This window comes from Lagopus leucura, unplaced genomic scaffold, assembly GCF_019238085.1.
Source record: "Lagopus leucura isolate 7727_CA_CO unplaced genomic scaffold, USGS_WTPT01 Super-Scaffold_73, whole genome shotgun sequence".
NCBI classification, from domain to species: domain Eukaryota; kingdom Metazoa; phylum Chordata; class Aves; order Galliformes; family Phasianidae; genus Lagopus; species Lagopus leucura.
In genome coordinates this window covers 57,170,862-57,189,031 of record NW_024962252.1, presented here as the reverse complement: position 1 = coordinate 57,189,031, position 18,170 = coordinate 57,170,862, and the positions used below count along the sequence as shown (strand labels likewise).

Genomic DNA, 18,170 nt, shown 5'->3' with positions numbered 1-18,170 from the left:
TTTTTTTTTTTTTTTTTTTTTTTTTTTTTTTTTGCTTATTTGATCTTGTTAATGTTGTTCTTGATTTTAATTAGCTTTTTTTACCTGCTAGGCTCTTAATTGCTTTTATTGACTTTATAGGCAACAATCCAACTTTCTCTTAGCTTAGTTTTGGTGGGCTTTTAGTTTTGGTGGGCTTTTTTACTTCTAGAACAGGTGTGGCTGCAGGTTTGAAGTAATTTTAATTCCATCTATATTAAATCTGGGAAAAAGCATTGCAAGGAGATTTCTTTTTTAGTAATTTACTTCAGTTACAGCAGGTTGTGTTGATTATAATATATGAAAAATTCCCTTCCTAACCATATATTTAGGATGATATTAATTCAGGTAGAAAGCATACTATATTTATTTTTAATGTGCATTTCCAAAACATCTAAGACAACTCACTCCAGGGGCTCCTTTGAGGTAAGAAGTTAGTTCAGGATGAATCCCATTGATTTTCAGTGAGTCTACATGTTGCATAAGGTTCCATGTGAAGCTGGAAAATATATTCCAATTTCCTTCTGAACCATGGAGTGCTTGCTTATGGCAAGTCAGCAACAAGGCTGTCCTGCTGCAGATTGTGACCTAAGATGGGTATTAAAAGTGCTGTAGTTCAAATTGTCCAGCCTCAAGTCCAGGAGAAAATCCCTCGGTGACGGTGAGCTATGTCTTACACTTAAATGCAAATGTCTTTACAGCTTCTCCTCTGAGCTTCTGTAGCAGCAAACCCTACATGAAGCACTAACACAAGTGTGGGATCATGGGGTGGGACCTGGCAGTATGGGGCTGCTTGATACATTCCCACTGGGCACAGCTCTTCCAGTCCTTTCCACACAATCACGCAGAGCCAGAGCCTTGCTCCTGTTCTAGAGTATGTCTGGTTGACAGGCAGCAGAGCAGACTGATTTGCTTGCTGTATCTGTCATTGAGTAACAGATTGGAAAAGAGGCCATATTGCTGTGCTGCAAACTTGTAAGAAACTAGGACAGTTAAGTGCAAAAGGCTGTGGAACTTGAGGGGTTTTTGACATCAAGTGTGGAAGGTTTGGATCTACGTCATGAGTATGACTACATGAAACTGCAGTTTGTCTTGTTTGCTGCAAGTGAAGATATCTGGAAAAATGCACTTAAAAGAATGCCTGAACAGTTTCTTGCTGATTTTTTTTTTTTTTCTTCCTGGTTGCTGTGCCTTTTGAGTTGCTGTATTTTTTATTTTATTTTTTTTGGATGAAGGAATTTAGGCTGGTTTAGGAGTTCTCCTCATTCCAATTTGCCATTTGAAAATGTCTCTACAAAGAGAGTTGCATCTCTTCAGCTACCCCAGGTTTGAAAAGGGCTGTGTCTAGAAATACTCTACATATCTGATGTTACTCTCTCAAGAAATTAAGTAAATGTACTATGGATCTGGATAGCATAAAATTCATGCTTCTCTTTTTTTTGTATAATTTCTTGTTACTCTTAATAGACAATTTATTGTAATCCATCTGTTCCTCTTGCTTGATTGATAGGCATCACAAATCTTGTGCTCATGGCATATATAAAATATTCAAAGAAAATCTAAGATTGCACTCAGCTGAAGGCAATTTGAGTTTTACAGAGCTGCTATAGAGCTTCCAAAATGTATGAATACAAAACAAAATTTAGAATCAGATTTGATATTGTCTGAATCATAAAGTTCAAATATTTCTCTATTAGGAAGAGAAATTTTGGAAGGTCTTGCAGATAAAGTCTATTCCAAGAGAAACATCAGACCTAAATTTTGACTGTCCTTAACACTGCTCGATCAGGTTATTGCACGTGGCTTTTAAAATTCTATCAGACTAGGACATTTTAAGTTAACATTAATCTTTCATTCACTTTTGTGCATCAAAAGAGGGGTGATCAGTATAGAGAGGGAGATGATTGTCCCTTTCTACTCTGCCCTTGTGAGGCCCCATCTGAAGTACTGTGTCCAAGCCTGGGACCCTCAGTACGGGAAGTATGTGGAGCTGTTGGAGCAGGTCCAGAGGAGAGCCACAGAAATTAACAAAGGGCTGGAGCACCTCTCCTAAGAAGAAAAGTTGAGTGTGTTGGGCTGGTTTAGTTTTGGGAAGAGAAGGCTTCATTAAGACCTCACTGTGGCCTTCCAGTACCTGTAGGGAGCTTACCAGGAGAAGCACTGACTTTTTACACAGTCTGAAAGTGATAGGGCAAGGGGGAGTGATCTGAAACTAAAAGAGAGGAGATTTAGGTTAGATGTTATGAAGAAATTCTTTAGTCAGAGGGTGATGAAGCGCAGGAACAGACAACCCAGAGAGACTGTGGATGCCCCAAACCTGGAGTTATTCATGGCCAGGCTGGATGGGGCCCTGGGCAGCCTGATCTGGTGGGTGGCAGCCCTGCACGTGGCAAGGGGTTGGGACTGGACGATCTCTAAAGTCCCCTCCATTCTAAGCCGTTCCGTGAGATGATGATCCATTCCGTAATTTTACGAACAGGTACAGTGTGGGTTACAGAACAGCTTAGAATGAAATCTTCTTTTTCTGTAACTGTCTTTCTAGAATAGAACAACTGTGATTATTACCAGAGAACTGTTAATAAAACTTGGAACTAATAAAACTACTGTCTGAGCTGTCTTTGCCCCTCTTTCTACTTCTCTACCTTGTTTGCCTTTGATACTCACTGGTAAATCATTGTAAGGAAAGAAATCTGCAGCCCCCAGGTCAGTTAGGAACTAGAAATACACAGTTATTTTATTGCTCCACTGAATATGTTTACTTTGAGACTCTTTTGTTCTTTCTGCGGATACTAGCTAAGTTCTGAGGAAAACTATTCCTTTCTCGCCATACTACCCTCTCTTTCTTAATTGGTCAAATGCATTATATAATGTCAACTGTTTTTTTTTTTTTTTCTCCTTTTAAAACAGGAAATTATGGGGAAAGCGGAATGGAGGCCTTCAAAGAGCTGGCTGCCCAAGAGGGTCTCTGCATTGCTCATTCTGACAAGATCTATAGCAATGCTGGGGAGAAGAGCTTTGATCGCCTGCTCCGCAAGCTGCGAGAAAGATTACCCAAGGCTAGAGTGGTGGTTTGCTTCTGTGAGGGCATGACAGTGAGGGGGATCCTCATTGCCATGAGACGTCTGGGAGTGCTTGGGGAATTCCTGCTAATTGGAAGGTAAGGCTGTAAGCGGATTTCATTGCATCCCTTCTTCTAATCCTGAAAGCAGTCCTTTCGCTTCAGAACGGTGTGATTCAGGCTACCCATCATTTCAGTATTTACTTTTCTAATGAATGAAGTGAGAAGATGGTAGAGAAAATAAGAAGTTATGTGACAATTTAATTGGTAGTGTTATCTTTTGCTGAAGTTAATGTTAATTATTGCCTGTTTTTTTTACCGATATGACATCAGTGTTTTTGTGTTTTTATGTACTCTAGAGGAATATTTCATACACATATTTTTAGAGAAAAAAAAAATAGAATGAAGAATCTTGATTTCAGAATGTGTTCTGGAAGTGTGGCACATGACACTACTAAGGAGAGATTGAATGTTCCCTGATAATTTGAAACTGTAAATTATCAAATGGTTTAGATTGCTTGAACTGCTGTCAGTCTTGTGATTCTCGGTTTTACACTTTATTCTTATCTTTGCTATTGACAGCTAGGACATTATTGCACAGAATTTTAAGCATCAAACTTGCAGCCAGCCAAGTCAGTATATATGTGTGCACTTATGTTACTGGAATAAACAGTGCTACTATGTATTGAAAAGATAGACTCATTTCATCTAGAATTTTAGATTTATTTTTTTTTTTTTAGATGTTCACTGAACTATGGATGTGACCTATCCTCACTCCTTTTTGATGGTTCTTATTTTGAGGCTTCTTAGATTTAACCTTGATTTTTAGTGTGCTTATGTTTGGTTTTCCATTTCAATGAATCTTGTTCTGATGATGAAGGATGACATTTTCTGTCTTGCCTGTTAGATTGATAATGGCTGTTTTATTCTCCCTATTCTCTGTTTCTCTCTAATCTATTGTTTAAACATAATTCCTTTAAGGCCTTAGAGAGTCATCTCCTTACCTACTTTGTTTTTGCTTTCTTTTTATTCTGTGTTTGTTCCTATCTATAAAACTTTGTTTTGTTCCTTTCTCTCCTTATAGCTTTTCTGTCAGGGCTATGTCTGGAATGCTCACTTTAGTTCTGTGATGCAATATTAGTATTTTCTTGTTTGCATCACTCCTCAAAGCCCACAGTTTGTACAACTTACTTTGCCTAAGTAATCTTCCAATGACAATCAATGATTCTCTTTCCATTACTACTTTTTTTGTTGGTAATATTTGATGATGATGCTCTTGGAGCAGAGGCTGCATTTCTAGAAGTATGTGTAGACAAGATATGGCACATTTGGAAGCCATAGATATTAAAATGAAACAAAGTACTGAAAATCATGCTCTGTTTTAGAACTGTGCATATACCTTTCATCTGTCACATTCACTATACATCATCTGAAACAAATAATACATCATTTCATTCTTCACATGTTGGGTTCTTTTTTTCCAGTGAATTGAAGAAGTCATCTATAATAAAATTAGTTTGGATCACAGCATCTCTGGTCATTTTGTAAATACCCTGGTAGCTTTAGGCAGTATGTTGCATTAATGTATTACTGCTTTGTAGTAGTGTCTTATTACTCACCTGATTTCAGTACTTCCTCTGATAACTGGCCATACAAAGAGCTAAAGGAAATGAGTCTTCTACAGAAAGCACCAAAACATCTGTAGTACAAATCTTAGTTTCTTATTAGGCCATTTATTTGATTCTCTTATCCATGGATAATATGTGAAACACTTTATCTTCAAAGTTTGACTTTAAGCCTTTACACCATATATTATGATACTGTTTCGATTGCTCAGAGTCTGCCCAACAGCATTATTCTGAACTTGTCAGGATCTCTCAACTGTAAAATGTTAATAACTGAATTTCTTTGGAAATCACAGCAAATTTTTCAGGCAGGTTTCCATGCATTCTTATTTTATGCTGGTGATTGAGTATGAGTGAACCATTTTTGGGGATGGATGGGGTGATCTGGTTATAAAACAGATTGACTGCTGCTGTAGATTGGGTTGTGCCCAACAGCTGGCTGAATTAAAAAATATTATAGGACTTGCACATGTTTTAAAGTGCATGTAGAACTAAAAAGAAAAAAAAAATTCTTTGAATTGTCTTAATTAAGTGATTTTAAAAAATGGCAAATCTAGCGAACTTATTCACAAATTGCAGTGAAACTGCAATGCTATGAATTCGGTCATCTGTATACAAACAGGAGCTGAAGCATGCATTAACATTGCTCTGACATGCTGTTCAGTCATTTTTATTTAAGTTTCTAACTAAGCAAAAAAGCCCAAAGCCTTTTAAAGAGCATTCTTTTTATTGACGGAAGCGGGACTGAATGTGAAATTAAGATTTTTTTTGCAATAGTGGGCCTAAACAAAGCCTTTAATTTACTCACAGGTTTATTATCAGCTGCGCTGTATCAACTCCACAGTTTGCTCTGACTCACTGGAAAGAAGAAGCCTTTACAAAAAGGACACCTGGCTAAATAGTGTTTTCCTGTGAATTCTTCAATATTGCTATTGATCAAAGCAGACCAGCACTAGCCTAGCTCAACTAAATATAACATAAAGGAGAGCTGTGAGAAAAACCTAACTTCACTTTAATTTGGGAATCATACAATGGGAATTATTGAGGATTGCACTGAGCCAAGACTAGATTGTTACACTGTGGAGACTTCTCCAGAATGAGCTGTTCATTCCCAGGCATGGAGTTAGGATCCTATTTGTGCCATACATAAGCAAGTGTTCCCAAACTCAGATTGAAGATCTGATAAGAAATTCAATCTACTTTGCTACTGGAAGTGAGAATCTGTAACGTTAGTGAGAAGGTCAATTACTGTTTCTGGAGGAAGCTAATGTGAGGTAGGACAGGTGAAAAGGTTATAATCTTGCCTCAGGGAAAGTAGCAAAGGATTCTGAAATTGATACAGTGTCCAAATGTAGTGGAGATTCCAGTAAGAAAAAAACATTTAAAATATGAAATTAAGGATCATGAAGCTTTAAAAGCAACAAAACACTGATCATCTAAATAAAAGCAATCAAAAACTAAACTAATAATCTAATGGAAAAAGAGAAAATCAGAATGGCTTTGTTTGAAACCAGTGATTGTAATAGTATTAGAGTAACCAAGGGCAAAAAGTGTACTAAGAGAATAAGCCGCACTCTTAAGGAAATTCAGGTGATAGCTCTTTTAAAAATGATTAGTTTTGTAAAGTGACTATGTAGAAAGATGTTTAGGCATCATGCTTCTAATTATGTTAACACAGGCTACTAGGTTTTATACTACTTAATAAGCATAAATTAGGTTTTGTGAGAATCTTGCAAGATGGATCAAACTTCTGTATGGCTTCTGAAATGATGTGCCAAGTCAAGGCATGCAACTTACTTGTCAGCATTTGTGAGGGTCGTGCAAAGCAAATGAAAGATTCAGACAAATCCCTGAAGATTAAGAGGTTACTCTGAGATCAGTAGAGAATTGTCACGATATATAAACTTTTGGATATGAGAACTCATTTCTGTGGTTTGAAAATTTCTTAAATTCCTACACGAAATAGTTTGTAAATATATGAGGATCATATATTTACAGAATATTTACAGAATTTACGGAGAGAACAGATATACTAATGTATGTTCTACTTTTCAGTGTAACATCTGGTAGTGGAATAAGTACTGTTTTACTTCTGTAGGCTTTCTAATGTGTTATGGTCTTCATTAGTATTGCTCTGTAGACTGTTGCCTAACCATGAATTCTGTGTTTTGGTAAAGTGGTGGAAAATTTGGATGTTAGACAGAGAAGATACAACTGGTGTCACTGCTGTCAACCTAGTGTGTTTTCAGAGGGACAAATCAACTTTTTTTCCTACCTAATAAAGCTCTTTTAGCACAGAGTGATGAAGGTTTCAAGGTGCATAGTGTGCAGATATTTTGTTTGACTACCCTCCAATATTGATAATGGTGTTTTTGACATTAAACTTCACGCTTTCTGAAATATTTGAAATATTCATGTTTAGCAGGGAAAAATAAGTTTTATGGTCACATGGCACTAGTGACTAAGGAAAATCTATCTTAGGATGTATAAGTGGAGATAAATGGTAAATAAATAAATTTGGTTTCTGTATTTCATGAAAGACAGAGACAACTAGGAAAAAAAAATATTTTTTCTCTGAAAAAATGTAATCTATCAGCTCACCTGAGGCAAGCAATGAATCAGCCATGGGAGCACAGGTGAAGACAATTCACCTGTGCTGCTGGAATGGGTGGAGTCTGGCTCCACCTCTCCTAGACCCATTTAAGAGCTGACTACCAGTGGGGAAGGATCTCTTTCTGGAGATCTCTCTTTTTGGAATTTTCTAGCGAGCCCAGAACAGGGGTAAGCCCTCTATCTGTTCTTTTTGGTGTAATAACCTGTTTAGACAAACTCTCTTGTATATTTTGTAATTATTACATTTGTATATTCATTGATTGTACAATCAGATATCACTTATGGACATACTGTATGTAGCACAAATGCTAAGTCATGGCTTGAAGCAGTGACTGAGCACCTGGTGGGAGGGCAGGGTCAACCCAGGGGAGCTCAAGTACATACAATGCACCTGAGTGACCGGAAGGGGTGGAGCCATGATCCACCCCCTCCCAGACTGTATTTAAGGATTGGCAGTAGAGATGAGGGCATCTTGCTGGGGATCGCTGCCTACTTGAGGCCTTCCATGGTTAAGCAGATGATTTTATTGATTTCTGTGCCCATGGCTGCCACATTTGAGCATATCTTCACTTGCTACAGCCTAGGACTTCGCAACGATGCTATCATTGCTACATTGTTGGAACTAGTGGAGATGAAGCCTTTATGGTGCCATACTGTACATTTTTGGCTAAAACTGTTTTGATAACACAACACAAATGTTTTGGATGTTGCTGAACAGTGCTTATGCAGCATCAAAGATTTCTCCCTCCCAAACTGATCAAAGGGATGTTTTATTTCATGTGACGTGTTCAGTGATAAAAATGCAGCAAAAAGATAATGGGGAGGAGAGGGGGGGAAGAACATGGTTATGGTGCTAGTTTTCTGAAGGAATTATTACATGTGCTGAGAGATCCTGCTTTTCAGGAAGTGGCTGGAGGTCTGCCTGTCTATGGGGAGAAATTAATTCCTCTTTTTGCTTTGCTTATACGTGCAGTTTATACTTTCCCTCTTAAGCTCATTATTTTTATCCACAAGTTTCTCTCCTCTCATTTTCTCTCTGTCTTGTTGGCAAAGTGATTTAGAATTGCTGAATATTTGTCTGTTGGTCTGGGTCATTTTTTTATGCCAAAGGTGTGGCCTGAGAAAACAGCAGTTTGGATGTGAGTACAATGTAGCTATCGTTGCTGATGGCCATACTTCTATTCTGGTCACAGAGCTTGCTTGATTTACTGTATATTAGATGTAGGGCTTGTCAACAGCTGCTTTTGGATCTTTTCTGTGCTGCTTATCATTCTATTTCATTGTGCCTGTGAACATTTCAATAAAAACAATGGCCATGTACTTGGGTTGGCGTATGTCCCTGGCAGATGATATTCCTTTGCTGGCTGAGGTATAATGTGGAGAGAATGAGGGATTACACCTTCCTCTTTGCCTCTGGCAGTGGCATCCTAGCTTTGTTGCATGAGCTCACAAAGTTTTTGTGCATCCTTATGCAAGCTCTTTGGCCTCATTATCTGACTTCTGTTGGCTTTTTCTTGAGTATATGAAATCTGATTTCATTGACCTGATTTTAAAGTAAACAACTTGTTGGTGAGTCAGAAGAGAAATGTGCCCTGAGGCAGTCAATACCTGGATGTCAAGGTGGGTAGATTTGAGCAAGTGCCTGGGGCAGTCACTATCACTGATAGGATGCAGCTGTATGTCTGAGCAGACATGTAATCCCATTGAACTGGGGCACTGTTGTCACAAGGATGCCTTGCATAGCCCACTGAGACGTAGTAATTCAAAGCACTTAGGGCTTGATTTGTTCTTGTTGAGTCATCTTTCAGCTCCATCACAGGAACAGAAGAAGAAGGGCTCCAACATCTGAGGGTGCCACTGTTAAGATATAGACCCAAACCCTACCTACATCAATTGCTTCAGTAGTCAATAGGAAAACTGGAAGCAGAGATTAATAGGTCCATACTATCCATCAGGGAAGGAAAAGGAGGGAGTGTATAATTAGGAAGCTTGTCCTTTAGCAAGAAAGTGAGAAGAGAAAATGACAGAAGCCATCTAACAGTGAGAAATCACCTGGTCCCTAACCCTGAATTAACTTTAAGGTGCATGGAAACATTACTTTTGCCACGCAGGTAAATGGCTTTCAGCTTGGTTGCACTGATGCTGAGACGCTGGGGATGACCATCAGGAATTAAGAAAATAGTTAGGAAAGCTGGTATCCCTCACTATGGGACAGGGAATTAAAAAATAAATTAGTTAAGAGACAAAAATCAACAGTTTTGGAAGTGGATCTTAGGGAGTGATGAAAAGATATTCCCTCAGAGATAGCTGTGTAAATTATTGATGGAAATAGACAATCACCAAGGAACATGTTTTAGCTGCTATCTTTGTTTCCCACTATCCAGATCTATTTAAACTGGCAATAAATTGAATTAATTTGCTATAAGTTTATTATGTTTTTCCTGTGATGGTAACCGTTAAGCAGCCTCCCTGAATTTATCTCATGCCAGGAGATTATTTTTTCCTATTTTCTACCCCGAAAAGGAGAGAGAGAGTTGGCAAGTGGCTGCAGGTGGGTATTTAACTGCTGGCCAAGGCTAAACCACCACAGTCTACATGGCGCTGTACTGCCAAAAGCGTGATGATGGATAGCTCTCTATTTCACTCAGTTCTGAAATAACAAATATTACAAAATATCACCAGTATCACTTTTGTTATCTGGCTAAGAAGACTGTTTCCTCCTTCCAGGAGAATCTCTGGTGCAAGTGACTTAGACATTACTTACGGAGTGGTTGTGATTATATTGTTCTGGATCAGGAAGTTTTTCACCGTGATGACCATCTAAGCATGTTAACATTCTTAAAAGTTAGAGTAGCTAGAAGTATGCTGTATTCCAAGGCAGTATCTTTTTTTTTTTTTTTATGACAAGGGCTGCCCAAAGTTCATGAAAAATCAATTAGAATATCTACTCTTCCCAAAAGATTTGAGGAGTTTCACGGGGGCAAAAAATATAACTAGCATTTTTTAAGGAGGTGATTGGAGAGGAGTAATGTCCAACAGTATGCTGGCAATGGAAAAAAAACTGTCTTGTGCTAGTCTAGCTTGTCTAGGGATAGATCTGGACCTTATAAGTCTGGCAAAAATAGTAGATACAATAGTGTTGCTCGTGCTGGTGTTTTTTGCCAACTTGCCGTGTGCTGAGATATGATGTTCAGAAAACTGGTAGCAGTCCAGCATACCAAAATAAATATAATGGAATCCAAACCACTGGATTGCAATGTGCTCATTTTATTTGGACTGCAGTCTGAGTCAGAAAACTACTAGTGATTAGAAAGCCTAAAGCAAATAAAAGTAAACAAGTGGGATGCTGGCAAATAGGAAGACAGTCATTTAAGCAACAACAGGCTTACTTTTCACACCGTTTACTGTAGGTAGAGGACTAAGTCATCTGTCAGGTGCCTCCAAGGTCGAAGATATTCAGAATAATTTTTACTAATGAAACTGTTGTTACTGTTGATGCTCTAGTTAGTGTGAGACTGTATTTAATAAGTCATGTAGATAGTGTGGATTAAAGCTCAGGCAACTTCCTTAAAACACAGAAATCACTCATTTTTAATCATCAAATACTTTCAAACTGTAACTGATGTTGACAGATAAGGAAAAATATTGTCAGTTAAGCAAGTGCCAGACAGCAGTGTCAGCCCATTTTCTAAGCATTATCAAGATTGGTAATAGGGTCCATTCCTAATTTTGAAGTCTAGAACTTCAGCACATGTCAGTCACTCCGAGTTTTATTCCTTATTGCATCATGATTCAGTTAGCAATTGCAGGCTAGCACCTGCTAACTGCGAATATCTTTTACAATCAATGTGGATGAAAATGTTCCATGATACAGGAAGAATATGGACAACCATTTTGTTTATCCTCTAATCTAAAATAACATCAGTCTATTTTAAAATAATCAAATTACATGTCAAGCTTCAATAAAAGTAGAACTATATTACAACAGAACCACATTTGATTTGAGTTTCCCTGTAGCTTGCATTTAAAGTTCATTAGTAGTCATTTTATGGTTGCTGCTTGGTGATAATGGTGATGAATTAAGTATAAGACTATGGTTTACTTAGCAGTCAAATATCTTGAAGGGTGGCCCAAAATGTGAGACTTAATATTGATGATAGTAAAACTCATGGGGGAAAAAAATCTTGTTTCCATACTTATGGTAAAAACTTAAACTGTTCTTTAATGGTTCATGCTTTTTGCTTAGTAAAGGAAAGATAAGTCCTGGATCATTGGTTCCAAGTTGTTTTTGGATGGATTCTGAAGAGAATTACCTATACTAGTGACGTCTGACAAAATGCAAAGGCAGATATTTACCTTTAAATTTTCAGCGAAGTCTTCCAGTGCTGAAAAAGTGCAACACTTCCATGTTTGCATTTTGCATGTGAATTAATATGGACATTAGAAACACTGAGTTAATACACTGTACAATATGATGTTGATGGTCTATTTATTGAAGTACGTTTTACCAGGCACATATAGGAATCAGTAGCTGGATTGTTGCTGCTCACCTGGAAGAGTATTTTGTACTTCTGTGGGAGTGAGTGATACAGAATAATGTTACATCAAAGATCTTTGCATAATTTGCTAGAGGCTAGATGTTTTTCAAGTGTGTCTCGGTAAGTCTGGGATTCTTTAAGATGGTTAAGAAATGAAGCAGTTGTAATTTTAATCACGGTAGTTAAAAGAAGACCTTGAGCATGAACTTTGGAATTTCTGTTGTTTAATTCTGGTGTTGTTTCAGTGCTCAGATAGAGATACATCTTAAAGAGAAGGTAGAATAAGCAGCACGGTACATTTTTCCTGATTTCTGTTCATTTTTCCTTTTCCTTATATGAATGTCCTCAACCTTATGGCTTTGCAGGACAGATCTCGGTATCTTTCCAAGACTGGAAAATGTGCCCGACATCAGCACTTGCAGAAGCTGTCCAAAGGGAGGCACTGGTAGGAACACATGAAGTGGAATCTTCAGATCATGCAAGGGTTGTAGGCAGGCAGCTGACCCACAGTGATACTTAGTCTGTTGTTTTTCTGCTGAAACTTTCAAGACAAATCCCTTCTGTTTCCATGATATGGTAATGCTTTAGGACCAAAAATGATGTCAAGAACTTGCTTCAGATTGAAAGCTGACTTGCACGTTACAATTGCATCTTCAGCAGCAACCATCTGTTTTGATGTAGGACTGAAAGACTCCAGTTCTGCTGAGCTGGCCAACGCTTGCCCACATTTAGCTTCAGTCATTACTGTCTGTGACTTTGTTCAGTTAGTTGTGCTTTGGAGAGGGAGAATTGAGGAAAGAATTTTGTTTCAAAGACTTTCAAATTCACTGCTGTCTGATAACTGACCTGGCACTTATTTCAACTGGTTTTAAACCGTATGCATAATTCACTATATGCTATTTGTGGGTAAGCTTTGGTACCTAGGGCTCATGCAGTTATTTTCCATGCTAGTGATTTAGCTGTGTTTATTGTATGGGGGTGTTAGTTCCTTTTTTTCTCCTGTCTCTCTTTGGATAATAGACTGAAGGGATACAATACTAAACTAATTACAAACTAGAGCAAGATTAAGTTAAAAAAGAAAAATGTATTCCTGTTGTTTAGTAGAAATAGCTTGTGTTATTTTTCTGCTTAAAAATAACACTGAATTCTTTGATTTCAATCCAATGAACGCATCACTAAGAAGGTGCTGTATATCAGCTCTTGCATGTTAACATGAGGATTAGGAAAACTGCATAATAGGTCTGATTTAAGCACTTCTGTATGCAGGAATGACAACCTGAATGTGGCTTTATCATTTCTGCTGATTTCTCACAGCAGGCTGAATCATTGTAAGATGCTATTTCTGATGAGAAATCTGAAATCTCTAATTTTTTTTCCTCTCCTTTTCCCCTAATAAATATCTGAATATACATTTTTCTTTGCCTCTCCTTACTGTTTTATGTTCTTCACATTCTTCGGTTATTCGCTGTGTGCTGCGTTTTGTTCCTTGTGTTTTCATCCATTCTTATTCCTCCTAACTACACTTGCCTGAATCTTGAGACTTCCCTGCCAATTAAATCCTGAACTCTTCAACACCCGAAACCATTATGGGACTTATTTTTGGAAGTAAAAATTCTGCACTGTTGTCATAGCTTTCTGCAAAGCCAGGAGGAGTTTTAGCTTTTTTTCTTTTTTTGCATCAGGAATAGAGATGAGCAAAATCTGCTCTTGAAAATCCTACCCGTATTCTGTGACACTTGCAGAAGAAATTGATTTGACAACTCATCTACCCTATCTATTTGTTCATATCCTATGTTAGACATCCTTACTTGGAAATCTCATACAATGCCATAGTTAAGGAAATATAACAATTTAGGATTGATGTGCACTGTTTTTGTTTGTGCCTATATGAGCAGTCAGGAGTTTAAAAAAAATAGAAAAGAGTATGCAGCTTTGCAGCTATGTAAGACCAAAGTCTTTTTTTTTTTTCCAGCTGTTCTTGATAGGACTTTGTATCACTGTTGCTATGAAAAAATATAGGACAGAGCTTTGCCTTTTTAACCACAACTGCATTTACAGACCTGAAATTCTATGTAGTGACTGACTTCAATCTGGTCTCACGCATATAATAAAATTTTAACATAGGAGGATAGGCAATTGGGTAATTGGGAAGACTAGGCAGTTTTGCAAGCTGGTAGTTGATCGTCTTCAGCACAAACAGTGAATGTGAGGACTCGCTGAGAGGTGATATAATGTAAACGAATGAGATACTGCAGGCTGCTGAAAATGCCACTGTGAGGGCCAGTGCCAAGACCAAAGCACCTGGAATATGAAATTAGATGCATTAATCTGCATGCATTTCAAATGAATTTGTCTCAGCAGTGTGACTATGAAGTATGTTAAATGAACCCAAAATGGGAATGGAGAGTTTAAAGCCTTTGTGAAACTTGGCAATGCTTCTCTGCTAAGCACGAGAATAGAAGAGAGAAAAATAAATTCTCTCTGGAGCTCTGTTGTTGAAATATGACTGATTCCCTTTCTCCAATTTCCCAGTAGGTTTGTTGGAAAACTTCTTAGGTGAAAAGTATAAACTTGAGTAATTGCACAATCTGCCATTCCAGCGGGGTTAAGAATTAGAATCATAACAGCAATCATAGAACATAGAATCATAGAAACTAGACTAAGGAAGAGGTGGTAATAAAATGTGAGAAAGAAAACATACGTTCTTAGGGAATAAAGCACATAAAATGTGGAAGTGGGAAAGGATGAGTTACAGTAATTTGTAAATAGAAAGATGACAGTGAGTTATAGGATTTTGGTTTCAGGCATGCTTTGTATATTCTGATGACAGCTGAGACATGTTAGACAAATGAAAGAAACCAAGTGTCTATAAATTGCTCTTCTGTGTAATGGAAGCACAATCATGATTCCAAACTAGAGAAAGCACTGGACACTTAATCCATCAGGATTCAATAGAAGAATGCTTCCTTCTTTTCTTGCTACAGCTCTCCAGGTCTGAGGGCTGAATTCAGTTTTCATGCATTCATCTGGAGAGCAGTGCTACTGAAATGAGTGTGAACTGAGAATAACTTTCTGATTAACAGTGCTCACCTGTTAAAATCGTCCATGTCTTCTAGGACTGTTTTTATTAGCGGTGAATATTCAGCGTGTGCGATTCAAAGAAAGATCTTTTATTTCCATTTCTTTTTCCTCTGTGAAGAAACATTTACTGAGAGTATTTGCTGGCTGGCTGATTTGTTTCAAGTTGGATGATTGACATTCCTTGTAATTTTCATCCTCGGTATGGAAAATACAGATGTTGTGCCTGTTTGCTAATGCTTGATTCTTGTTTGGATCTTCCAGGCTATTTACACAAAAACTTAGTGATGTCCATGAGTTCCACGCATTAGTCTGAATATAAAAGTATGTCTTCAGTGTACTTTACATTTGTTAGCTTTTAATTTAAATCAAGTTTTACTAGTTGGAAAGAGAATAGGAGTCTACCGAGTTTCATTTTCATTGTTAGACATAACGTCATGTTTAATCTTACAAAAGTTTGTGCTGTTTCTAAGGTTCTGCAGGCTACAGATGCTATGGGAAAGGGACAATCTTTTAGGTCAGCGCACAGTGCCATGCACAGCAGGAACCTCAGACCACAACTGTTTTTCTGGTCCTTACATGCATCTCAACCAAAAATAACTTGAGAAGGAATATATAGCAAATATCAAATACCAAGCAGAAGAGTGGGGTTTTCTGTTAGTATTTTTATTATGGTTTTTGTTTTTTGTTCTTTTTCTGTGATCTGTTTAAAACAGGTATTTTCTGCAGAATTAGGATACATTTTTATGTACTCTTTAAATCTCCATTTTGAGTTGGCTTGAAGACAACTGCCTCAGTGAGGGAAGGTTCAGGATCAGTGCAGCCAGCTGTGCCACTTGTCCTGATGACCCTGGAAGGATTTATGCTAGGAGTGTGGAAGGGAAAGTGTCTATTTCAAAGTGGTGTGTTTCTTTCAGACTGTATGAGGAGACTAAGTAAAGCTTCAGTTTCTCTGGCAGAGCTGCAAAAACAAGGACTGCAGAGTGATCAAGAACTACCTTGGCCGCCTCCTCCTTTGCCTGGCTTGAGTCAATGAGAGTTGGAGAACAAAATCTACCTCTTCTTCTAAAAATCTCAAGTCTTCCTTATGTCAGAGAAAACTATTTTTGAGTCAGTTGTAATATCCAGAGCTCCATGTCCATGACTTTGAGATTGCAATTTCCCTGCAGAACTCATCATCAACACCATCTAAGAGCCACAGTTTAACTGCCAACTGTTTTACCAGATTAAAATTTAGTTCTTGTGTTAACCCCAAATCACTTTTACACCTCCATAGGTATAGGAGAGCTTTGTGTATCTTCCTCTTACTTGCCCAGATGCTCTAGTGCTCTGCTCCTGGCAGACTTTAGAAAAAGCTTCATACATTGTTAATGCCTGAGTCTGTTAAAAAGCTGAAGTAGTGGAGACATTAAGAATAAATTAATTTGACATGAAAATATAACACTGTTGTATGGACTGTATTATCCTATGTTGTGCGTAATTTAGTATACTAGTATACTATAATAGCTCTGTGATTCAATTAAATGAAACTCTGACATTTTCAGTCAGAGAAGCAGAAGGAGCCTTATAGTGCAGCTGAAATTCTCCTGTGAAGTATGTAGTGATTTATGTAACTCTTAAAGGAGATGGAGTCTCATTGTTACAGAGTACACTGGGAGGTAAATGACAGGGGCAAGTGTACGGTGGGAGAAGTGGCTGTACAGTACTCTAGGTGGTCTGCGTCTGCTTACCTTGGTTTTACAATATAGGAAATCAATTTCCATGGCAGAAGGATAGTAGAGGGAAAGAAGTCACAGAATTATAATCTTTGAAATCTGTACATCCCTAGTTTCTGGATTTGTTTTGTTTTGTCAAACAGCAGTAGGAGTGATATACTTTCCCTTTGTGAAAGTTTAGTGGCTGAACTAAGCATTCTGGAGGAAGTGCTTGTAATGACAAGCTGAAACAACTTTCAATGAGTTTAATAGTTTGTTTTCTTTTCCCAGCAGGAAGAAAAATTATTCTTTGCCAACCTGAAATGTTTTTGTTAAATCCAGAACAATGTTTTCAATTTCAAAACAAATATGCTATTTCAAAATAGAAAGTCTGAATGTTCTTGTTTTGAAAACATTGAAATTATTTCTTCTAGAGAATGTCAAAATAAATTGTCATAATATTTAACCCTCCATGCTTTCCAAGTTGGTGAATAATTATGATCTCCCCCCAAGTGTAATTTCTAGCAGATGTATTATTCATCAGTTTCTTTGAATTTCAAAAGCATTATTAAAACTACCTGTTTGATAATGGTTCCACATACCAAAATCTTCCACCATTTTCGGTAGTCTGAGACTCCATTCTCTTCTCATGGATAATAATAGTAATACAAACCTTTGATTTTTTTTTTTTTTTTCTTTGTGAACTATTGCAGCACACCATAATCATATAGATTCAAGTCCTTAGGAGTGTGGGACACTGCAACGCACTTCTTCAGCAGTGCAGGTTACCATGGACACATCAAATCCATCATCTTCTATTTGCACTGGCTCCCCACAGAAGAGTGACACAGCTTCAAAATCCTTAGTGAAGGTCAGCTTTTTCTTTATCCTTAAGGAGCTCAGTGATCCATGACAAACCTATCTAGAAGACATCCAAACCCTCTGGGGTAAAAGCTGCATCCAGTGCCTTGGCTCAGATGGCAAAAGGGTGTTTTCTGTCTCTGTAAAATGTAGTGCTGCTGAGATTAGCCTGAGGATGTAGACTCTAGTGTATAATACTTCATTGCTGGTTTCTCTCATCAATACTCATAAAAATATATGCATGAGAAGAACGCAATGCATAACTCTTAAAAAATAAATAAATAAAAATCCCTAGCAAGTATCTGCCAACATGCATTGCAAAAGAAAATCATCAAGATATGTACAGCGCTCTATCAGAGAGAGGATGGACCCAGAGGAAGTTGCTCAGGCTCACAGTCCTTCTGTTAAAAGTTGCCTTTTTCCAGTAGTGCCTGAGCATGGATGGCAGTCACGAGCTCCCTACAGCTATTAGAGCTGATCCCTAGGGGTGGTTGTCCATCCATGTCCCCTTGCTTGCACTCCACTAGTTAGTGAAGAAACGTGCCCAAGGTTCAGCAAAAGAAAATCTAGTCTCTGATTCCTGTATCAGACATGGAGGTTTGAAGATGTTTACAGAACAGGAATGAAGCAGGTTTTCATGAAAAACTTCTGTCTGTGCGGGGAAGGATTCTGCATGCATCATCTG

General features: G+C 37.8%; 1 protein-coding gene across 3 annotated transcripts in view; it reads left to right on the top strand.

Annotated features, from left to right (window-relative positions):
* GRM1 (glutamate metabotropic receptor 1) overlaps positions 1–18,170 on the top strand; it is a 173,635-nt gene that overhangs the window by 31,578 nt on the left and 123,887 nt on the right. For all 3 annotated transcript variants that reach the window (XM_042885441.1, XM_042885459.1, XM_042885451.1), the window contains exon 2: positions 2,926–3,175. In XM_042885441.1, the coding sequence (XP_042741375.1) occupies positions 2,926–3,175 (250 nt within the window). The remainder of the gene's footprint in view (positions 1–2,925; positions 3,176–18,170) is intronic.